This window comes from Dioscorea cayenensis, chromosome 7 (genome assembly GCF_009730915.1).
Source record: "Dioscorea cayenensis subsp. rotundata cultivar TDr96_F1 chromosome 7, TDr96_F1_v2_PseudoChromosome.rev07_lg8_w22 25.fasta, whole genome shotgun sequence".
Taxonomy (NCBI): Eukaryota; Viridiplantae; Streptophyta; class Magnoliopsida; order Dioscoreales; family Dioscoreaceae; genus Dioscorea; species Dioscorea cayenensis.
Window position 1 is genome coordinate 31,257,047 of NC_052477.1, and position 9,884 is coordinate 31,266,930.

The 9,884-nt window shown below is 38.2% G+C and overlaps 2 protein-coding genes across 12 annotated transcripts; one reads left to right on the forward strand and one right to left on the reverse strand.

Moving 5' to 3' along the window:
- Positions 1 to 3,130: 3,130 nt before the first annotated feature.
- On the forward strand, positions 3,131 to 6,164 carry LOC120264546 (probable anion transporter 3, chloroplastic). Of its 2 annotated transcripts, none has more exons than XM_039272363.1 (8): positions 3,131 to 3,803; positions 4,262 to 4,488; positions 4,665 to 5,031; positions 5,141 to 5,185; positions 5,287 to 5,433; positions 5,545 to 5,682; positions 5,766 to 5,799; positions 5,891 to 6,164. In XM_039272363.1, exons 1-8 carry the CDS (start codon positions 3,426 to 3,428, stop codon positions 6,079 to 6,081), a joined length of 1,527 nt encoding a protein of 508 aa, XP_039128297.1. In that variant the 5' UTR covers positions 3,131 to 3,425; the 3' UTR covers positions 6,082 to 6,164. The 2 variants fall into 2 exon arrangements, with proteins under 2 accessions (XP_039128297.1, XP_039128298.1); XM_039272364.1 differs by having other exon boundaries at positions 3,669 to 3,803; positions 4,299 to 4,488.
- Positions 6,165 to 6,233: 69 nt separating this feature from the next.
- LOC120264548 (serine/arginine-rich splicing factor SR45a) lies at positions 6,234 to 9,220 on the reverse strand. 10 transcript variants are annotated; one of them, XM_039272366.1, is made up of 8 exons: positions 9,115 to 9,220; positions 8,895 to 8,991; positions 8,459 to 8,481; positions 8,296 to 8,370; positions 8,063 to 8,174; positions 7,700 to 7,849; positions 7,252 to 7,315; positions 6,686 to 7,010 (listed from the first exon to the last, which is right to left on the reverse strand). In XM_039272366.1, the coding sequence occupies exons 2-8, from the start codon at positions 8,913 to 8,915 to the stop codon at positions 6,832 to 6,834; spliced, it is 624 nt and encodes a 207-aa protein (XP_039128300.1). In that variant the 5' UTR covers positions 8,916 to 8,991; positions 9,115 to 9,220; the 3' UTR covers positions 6,686 to 6,831. The 10 variants fall into 10 exon arrangements, 5 of the variants coding, with proteins under 5 accessions (XP_039128299.1, XP_039128300.1, XP_039128304.1 ...); XR_005537468.1 differs by adding an exon at positions 7,474 to 7,570 and having other exon boundaries at positions 6,933 to 7,010; positions 8,895 to 9,220; XR_005537466.1 differs by adding an exon at positions 7,474 to 7,585 and having other exon boundaries at positions 6,933 to 7,010; positions 8,895 to 9,220.
- Between the last annotated feature and the right edge of the window lie 664 nt (positions 9,221 to 9,884).

Below are 9,884 nucleotides of genomic sequence, written 5' to 3' on the forward strand. Positions count from 1 at the left end.
ACGCCGTCCAGCGCCGATCTCTTACCTGCACCTTCACGGTTCCTCCCAGACTTACCGTCAGTTCTTGACTGCCTTGTGAGATCAGAAGAAGAAACCTTTTCTTTGATCCATCTGTATGAATAACACGTAAGGATTTGTATATATATATATATATATATATATATATAGAATTGATGTTTGTTGACGGTAGTGCCATAGCAAACCTGGTGGCATGTTCACTCCCACATGTGGGCTGCCGGCTCCATGTGACTAATTTACTTCTTGCCATACTTTTGCTTTGAATTGTTTTTGATGTTCAACACTTGGTTTCAATCAGCATTCGTGATGTATCTATTAGAAACTAGATTATATGTAGAATAGCAAGAGAGAGGAAGGACCATTTGCATGTCCTACCCATTTCCTTAACTGATTTTTAATTTTGGCTTCAAAAAGGCAATAAGAGGCAAGTATTTGCTCATTCCTGATTGCTGGTTATCAACTTTTCAAACCACAGGAAAAGGTTATTTGTCAAGAGGATGAGGATAAAATTAGTTTATTGAATAGTTAGTGGCACCACCTTCACATTCAAATGGCAGGTAACTCTTTTCCTTGCCAAGCTAGAGACTCTTTCTCTCTCATACAACATGGTTATATTAGTTTTTGTTTAGAAGTTCTGAAAAATTCGAAATCTTTTTGAGTTAATGGAATTCTGATATGTATTACAGAGAGAGAGAGAGAGAGAGAGATACAGGAAGATCTCCCCTTCTGCTAGAATCTCTGCTTCTTCTTATTAAACATGCATTTGTTTGTGGATATATTTATTTAATTGTTAAACATGCGTTTGTTTTTAGATATATTTATTTGTGCAAGGGAATGTTCCTGATGTTTGCTTATGTGCATCTGTGAATGCAAACGGTTGATCAGGCTGTCATCTCTTGCACAAGTTCTCTGTATCTCTCTCTAATTTCTGATGGTTGGTGAACAGGATGAATTGGAGATCACTGCCAAGGTTTTGGGCTAAAAAGGAGGCTACTCTATAACTTATGTGTTACATACAAAAGGAAGCAACTCAAGCCCTACTCTATAACTTATGTGTTACATACAAAAGGAAGCAACTCAAGAGATTGTTGCTAAGGGTCAGCGTTCCTTTCTCGTAATCTTTGTTAAATATTGGCTTGATATCCTTGTGATGAAGCCAAAATTTTGATCTCTCTCAATCCAACGGTCTAGATTGCTCTATTATTTATATAGAGTTATGTTTGTTGGGTGTTGTGTAATGAGAGAAAAGAGAGAAAGATAGAGAGGATGAGTTAGCCTTTCAGTATTTGGAGAGTGAAAAAGAGTGGTGTAGAGGAGAGCCTTGTCTCGCTGATCTCATTAAAAGCGAGGTAAGACCCTTGTTTTTGAGGGTAAAGGGCTAGTCCTGAGACTCAGTAATCCTCTCGTGGTTTTATGCATATTTTTTTATACTCTTGTACTTTCGTTATCCCCATGATATAGTGAGCATTGTTCTCCCGTGGACGTAGGACTGTTTCACATGAAACCACATTAAATCGTGTCTCTTACTTTATTCTTATGAGACGTAGTTGTATGTTATCCTCAGATCTGCCCATTCATCTGCTGTGATTCTTTAGAGTATTGTGATATCGCACACCAAGTTGTTCGACGAATCGCCATACTCAGTTCATGACTTCTCACACGCAACAATAATCTTCTGAGCAAGATTTTATTGTTGATTTCTGAAATCAATTTATCCGGGATTGTATGCTCCTCACTCCTCAACAATTCACATGACATGACCAGGGGAGTAGTTGGTTGTGCACACATAAATAACACTTTCAGTTTGTCTTGTATAAATCTATTTCTTGTTTGCCATCAACTGAGTCTATATCTTGAAGGCAATGCTTTGGTTTGCATCAATCTCTATTCCTCGCGTCTGATAGACAGAAGGGGTATTGATAAATTCAGCGGAACAAACCTTGAAATTATTGTAGTTAGAGTTAATGTGTGTATGTGTCTTAATCGTACTACACCACCATTTGCTTCATTCAATAGGCTGGTTTTGGTGGTATCCAAAGAGTTGAATAATGCAAAAGCTGTCTATTTGCTCATGCTATGTTATTTATTATTTAGCTTGGATTTCTTTTTTTAATATTAAGTGGTTTATTCACATTTATTAAATATATATATATATATAGCTTGGATCTCTGAACGCTGAGCAGCTGTGTAACATGCTCTTTTTATGTAACTCTGGTGCTTTGCCATGGATGAATAAATTAATCATCATTTTTGGCATAATGAAGAACCTTGCATGTGCCTGTCGTAACTCTCAGAAGATTTTTAGACTGTCATATTCTTGTTCAGTTTGCTTTTCTGTTTCATCAGGTTGAACCAAGCCACAGTGAAGAATGTATGTCTGGGAACACTGGAGCATTGTATGGTTATATTGATGGTTCACTATCCAAGCAGGTTATATTGATGGTTCACTATTCAAGCAGGTTGCAGGGCATCTTGGTTCATAATAGGAAGCTTATGATGAGATATTGGTCAAGCTACTGAAAAACTGCTAGAATCTATCATCTTTCGTATGTGAAGAGGAAAGGGAAATTCACCTAGTCCTTCTGCTCTGCCTTCGTGGTTCTCATTAATTTAGATCCTTTTATGGTTTCTTTTGCTAAGCTGCTGTACAGCTCTATTATTTATTTATTTATTTATTTTAAAATTTGTGATTTATCATACATCCATTGAAATAAAAGAAATAAATACAAATTGAAAAACATAATACAAAAATATAATATAATAAAAACAAAAACAAACAATAAAACCCACTGAAATGAGACTATGGTAGAAGGTTGACTCCTTATTAAGGGTTGTTATAGTACAGGAATGGCCACTGCCTGCCGGTGAAATGTTCTAGAAACTCCATGGCACGCTTTGATCATTGAAGAATTTTTTTATTAGTTTTTTTAAATTAAAAATAAAATAAAAAAAAAAAAATAAAAAAAAATGAAAATGAAAAGTCCTCTACTATATCATCACAATGAACTTGACAGTCAGCAACAGAGAGAAGACAGCAAGAATGTCATAGTTCATTAAATGATTAAATACAAATTATTCTGAATGTGAAGATAATGTTAGTTTTGTGGAGTGGAGCAGGAAGAGCAAATGGGTGTCATGCATTTAATACTAAATCATTAAACATAAGATGCCGATAGCCAATTGTGGATGGGTTTAGGGTGGTCTGGTAGTAGCCCATCACTTGCTCTTGCCTGACAGGATGATTAATCTCTCTGCCCCAGCCCCAGCCCCAGCCCCGCGAACCATTTATCGGGCTAACTGCTCCCAAACTTCTCCCAATCCCAAATCCAATACCAATCCAGTTCTCACTTCATCCTTCCGGAGTTCCCGACGTAGCCCTAGCTCTAGCTCTAGGCTTAAAACAAGCTATGCTCTCCTTTTCCTGTCCACGGAGTACGCCATGGTGGCCTTCACCCCTTTGTTCCCTTCCTTCTGCTTGCTCTCAATTATCAACACCACTCATTAGTTGCCGAAAAGATCAAAATCTCCATGAAAGTTGCTGCCAGCTTCGTGCTCCATGTCCGGTTAGGGCTTCTTCAAACGATGCTTCCGAATCTCTCTTTCCCCAGAGTGAATTGCAGAGCCCGAGCTTCTTAGAGTTCATCACGTCAGAGAGAGTGAAAGTGGTCTCCATGCTAGGCCTGGCTCTCGCCCTTTGTAATGCCGATCGTGTGGTCATGTCTGTAGCCATTGTTCCCCTTTCACTGGCTCATTCCTGGACCCAGTCTTTCTCTGGGATCGTTCAGGTAATTATTTTTCTCCGTCGCCTCCTACTACTATTCAGTGTCTATTTTCTTCAATAAGGAGACGCAACCGACCGACCGACCAACCTTCAGAAGCCTTTGTCGATCACCAAACACCCACTGGTAGTGGGGTAGTGGTAACCAATCAACTATACCATCCTTTACAATTTTTGGATATGTTATTAGAATTTATATTGAGATGGCAGATGGATGTGTCCAGACTCCAGATTAATGCATTCTTTTTTATTTATTGACTTTATGCCCTTTTCAGTCGGCCTTATACGCAAATAAATTTTTTTTTTTTTTCCCTCCTCCTATAAATGAACTTGATTTGGCAGTGTTATCTTTAATTTGAGGGAGGGTTCAATTGTCTTCTTCATGGGATTATCACTATCAGTCATGTTTAAGTCAGAATTGCTTTCTGCCCTCTGATTATTTATGTATAAAATCTCTAAACACAGTCATCCTTCTTATGGGGGTATTTGATGTCGCCCATAGTTGGAGGGGCTTTGGTGGATTACTATGGTGGTAAGCTGGTCATGGCATGGGGCGTTACCCTGTGGTCGATGGCCACATTCCTTACTCCTTGGGCTGCGGAGACTTCTTTATGGGCTCTTCTTGCTATGAGAATCCTTCTTGGTGCTGCTGAAGGAGTTGCACTCCCTAGCATGAACAACATGATCTCAAGGTATTGCTCTGAAATCATCTCATCTTGAAAACATTTGTTGTTTCTAACTGATTCCCTTTCATTCTGTTGCACCGAGTGTGGCTCAGGTGAATGTGTAGGTTTTGCCTTCATTCTTTTAAGTGTCCACAATTGGTAGTAAGCCTATCAGAATTGTTTAAACAAAGATTTTCTTGTAGATGGTTTCCTAAAACAGAACGATCTAGGGCTGTTGGAATTGGTATGGCTGGATTTCACCTTGGCAGTGCGATTGGACTTTTGATATCACCCATCATCATGGCAAGGGCTGGAATATTTGGACCTTTTGTGATATTTGGGTTATTTGGGTTTCTTTGGGTGCTGGTATGGCTCTCTGCGACATCAAGCAGTCCTGATAGGCATCCACAAATATCCAATTATGAGTTGCACTATATCATCAACAACCGGACGACACCATTGCCTCAGGAAAAAGAATTTGGAAAATCCAGAGTAATCCCTCCTTTTAAGAAATTGCTCTCCAAGATGCCAACATGGGCTTTGATTTCTGCAAATGCTATGCACAGCTGGGTAATTTCTCAACAGGCTTCTCTGTTTATGTCAAGAAAGTGGAAATCATTAATATGCTTTACCACACAATCTGTTGGAATAATCTAATGCAGGAGCTTGGCCATTGCAGGGATACTTTGTAATGCTTTCCTGGATGCCTATCTACTTCAACACGGTTGTTATCAATTCATTTCCGTGGAACATTATTGTCGGTGTTTTTTCCTTGTGCATTTCATTTGTCATCTTTCTGAGTTCATTGAATTTCATATTGGGCAGATTTTTCGTGTAGACCTCAGACAAGCTGCATGGTTTAGTGCACTTCCATGGGCTATGATGGCAATTTTAGGGTATGCTGCTGGCACTATATCAGACATGTTAATACGAAGTGGTGTTACGGTTACATATACACGGAAAGTCATGCAGGTATATTTTTTTTGTGGCATTGCCTTCCATTTACATTAGTGTGGAGGAAGCTAGATTTGTGAAATTGTTATTCTTTTTACATTAACCTGTGAAAATGCATGTTACCTCCAGTCGATTGGATTTGTTGGCCCTGGGATTGCACTTCTTGGTCTTAATGTAGCTAAGGACCCTTCTGTGGCTTCAGCTTGGCTTACAGCAGCTGTTGGATTAAGTTCTTTTAGCCATTCTGGCTTTTTGGTGAACCTTCAGGTGAGTGTTCAAAGATGTCCAAGTTTGCATGTGTTAGCTTTTAGCCTTTTTCTAATTTTCTTTTCCTTTGTTGAATTTCTCAGGAGATAGCACCCAATTTTGCTGGCGTCCTGCATGGTATGGTATCAGTTTCCTACTGTTCAGACTTTCTGGTTTGTTTGCTGATCCTCCTGAGTCTTACAACTGAATTTATGTTGCGTACCACCAGGAATGTCAAACACTGCTGGAACATTGGCTGCAATAGTTGGAACCATTGGAGCGGGTTTTTTTGTGGAGAAAATGGGTTCCTTTCAGGGTTTCTTAGTGCTCACCTCTCTGTTATATATGGCCTGTGCTCTCTTTTGGAACCTATTCGCCACTGGAGAGCAAGTTAATTTTGATAATGAGATTAATACATGATACTTCCAAACGTTGTCTGCCTACTGTTGTATTGCATGTATTTCCTTTTATTCAATGCATTGTTTGCTGGTGGTCTTTGATAATTTCCCTGTTATTATTTTTGCATTGTTCTAGAACAATGTCTGCAAACTCAAAATTTACCAATCACAAACAAAATGAAACCACTTCCCATCACACCATAACGAAGTTCAACAAGTTTATAACAACAAACAAGTATCATCTAAATTATAATGCAGTCTATTACATAACAGGTGCTGAAACTATTTTAAGGGTTGAGCCAATGCGCCCACTGGTTCTTCTCAGCCAGACCTTGAGGGAGAACTTGAGACAGACTTGGACAAAGAACCCACGCTGCGACTATGGGAATAACTTTCCCGGGAGTATCTCCTGCTGCTCTTATTTCTTTGGGGTGAAGCATCACGCGATCTGCTCCTCTTCGATCGCCTCATCCGGGGAGAATAACTTCTGGAATAGCTCATCCTCCGTGAATGTCTGGGTTTTGGAGAGTAACTCCTGGAATAGCTTCTCCTTGAAGTTCTCCTTATTGGCCTTGGTGAAATGCTGCGAGAATAGCTCTTATTTCTTCCTCCGGGAGAAACACTCCTTGAATGTCTCTGGACTCTTGGGGAGATACTCCGAGAGTCTGACCTGTAGCGGCTCCTGCGGACAGGGGAGTAGGAGACTCTTGGGGAGATACTCCGGGAGTCCGACCTGTAGTAGTGCCGGCGCACAGGGGAGTATGACCTCGAATCACGAGAGTAAGAACGATGTCTCATTGACAGGTGAGACACTGCCACGCCTGTAGTATGGTGATCTTGACCCTGAGTATGACCTGTACCGCCTATAGTACGGGGAGTAGGATCTATCTCTCTCACATGTATAGCTTGGTGATCTGTAACAGCGCGAATCACTTGGAGACCGACGTCGAGCTTTTAAAACACAAGTATCATTAGCATATGTTCAAACTTAAAACAAGAAAACCAACATCATTCCAGACGTATACTTAGTGGAATAACATCTATGTTCACAAACAGAACTATAGGAGAGGAGGTTGACAGTGAGACAAGAACCAATATTTCCCACACAAGTATCTTCAACTTTATATCTATACATGCATATATATATCCAGATAAACCCAACAAATTATCTGAAGGCGCAAGTAGTGCTTACAATGGAAGGTCCTCGCACCAAGATATCTGCCTGGAGTGGGCGTTCGACCACGTCTCCTCCTAGCCTGAAAGGAGAAAATTGGGAAATAAGACAATGATACCAATCTAAAAACCTGATCGCATGCGAAAGAATAAAGCACAGAACTGAACGAAGTTTGCATTGCCGCATGATATTGAAGTAGAGCCAATGTAAGTTAAAACAAAATTGTTAATTGCACACAACCCTTGGTTATATTGTCTGGTTTTGCTTGATCAGGTTTGATTTGATTGTTAGGATAAAGCTTTTGAAGTTTGATGAAGAGCAGCTACGCACAGCTAGCCTGCTTCCAAAAACACTTCAAAGGAACAACCCCTCTCAAAAATCACTCAAAGCATCAATCGCCTCAATGGACAAATTCCAACTTAATAATGGAATGAACTAAATCATGATATTTGAAATGCTGCTTTACCTTTTCGACAGTGATAGCCCGACCTTCAAGCACAGAACCATCAAGATACTTGAGGCAGCGATTTGCATCTTCAATTGTCTCCATGGTAACAAATCCAAAGCCACGGGACTCTCTTGACCATGGATCCACCACAAGATGTACATCACTCACCTGTAGGCATGCATGACAAAAGAGGAAGGCATATAAAGAAATCTTCATAAACACCAAAACAAAAAGACGTTGAGAACGAACATGAAAACTTGTTACGAAGAACCATGATGTAGCTAAACTCATGGAAGCATGCCTTACTTTATATATGTTATTTTATTTTATTTTTGTTTTATTTTTATTTTTTGAAAACATACAAAGCTAAGACATATATACCTTTCCTTCAGTGGCAAAATGCTTCTCTAGTTCATCCTTTGTAAGGCGAGAAGACAACCCTGTCACATACAAGTTATTTCCAGGATTTTCAACATCACTGAAATCTGGGCTCCTGAGAGTGTCGAAAGTGTGCCATCAGCAAAATGTAGAAAATTTTAAAACAATATTAGAAAAAACGTTGGGTTCAGCAAAATGTAGAAAATTTTAGAACAGAATTATTAGAACACAAATACCTGGAGCGAGATCTGGACAAAGAGCTAGAGCCAGATCTAGCATCTCCATAAGGGGAAGGGGAGCGTGATGCATACCTGGGTGAAACACATAACAAGAATCCTGTGAGATAAGCAAATGACATCGCCCATTACAAACATGTTTGAGGGTGAAAAGAAATCTCACCTTGACCTCCTCGAGTAAGACATCTGAAACAAAAGAAAAGAACAACATTAATTCACAGTTTGCTACTAACAAGAATGAAAGAAAGAGATACAACCAATTGAAATTTCTCACGTTAACGGACGGAGTAACAAAATATCCAAAACCTCAAAATAAATAAATAAATAAATAAAGACTATGTTTTGGAAATTACAATGTCCATGCTCAATTGATTTTGCAGATGCAATTTCAATTTCATAAAAAACATGCTAATGCAACTACAATAAATTACGATGTCCGTGCTCAATTGAATTTGTTGATGCAACTAAAATATATATATATATATATATATATAGGCAAAAAAAGAAAAAAATCATGAGATTGTGAGATGAAGACAGGCCTCTATATTTATCAAAGATTGTAATGAAACAAGAAGAGAAAAAGCCCCTGACCCTATTACCAACCAACAGCAGTTTATCATCAACGGCACAATTGGATTGGATCTGCCATCTAAAGCTGTCTCGGAGCTCCTTTGGACAATTTTTTCCCTTTAGTTTCTAGATAATAAAACGTTATTTATAACAAAAAGGAATAAATTTTACTATTAGCACGATCATGAACACATAACACATAGCGATAAAATTTACAGAAGTTATCAAAAAATCATCAGTCCTACTTACCTTGCAGGGACTCTCTCTCTCTCTCTCTCTCTCTCTCTCTCTTCAAATCCTACCGTCTTCTTTCCTTCCCGAATCCCTACCTCTCCTCCAGGAAATCTCGATGCGTAAATGGGACGCGGACGCTAGCACGACCTCGTCCTTATATAGTAAAGGTGCCAGCCGAACCTTCTGGACTAGCGTACCAGAGCCACACCTTCTAATCGGATGCAACACTTTGAGATTCGTATTGCCTGGCTGAATTTTTTGGGGAATTTAAAAATATTACAATAAATATTTTTCCTATTTTGAAATACGTGGGCCATCACTGAAAATAAATAATTATTAAAATAACATTCTTGCTAAAATACTTTTTAAAATAAAAATTTAAAAAAAAACTTATGATTTCACATATTTACAAAATAAAAATTAGTTTTTTTCATTTGTTCTTCCTTTTTGGCATGAGCAAAGTCATCAATTTATTTAATATCTAAAAAAGAAATTTTTAATATAATTTAAGTTTTTTTTTGAAAATTTTAAAAATATTATTAGATTAAAAAATATATGTTTTTATGACATATGAGATGGATTCTTAAATGAATTAACAATTTTACCTTTACAAGTGGTAGCTGAAGAAATTATGAAAAAAAAAACTTATCCCTATTTGTAGACCTATAAAATCACAAGATTTTTTAAAGCTATATTCTCTGATAAGAGATCATAAATATTTTTTTATTATTTAACACGAAAATATAATCACTTCTTCAAAAACAAATGCCATAGATAAATTTATT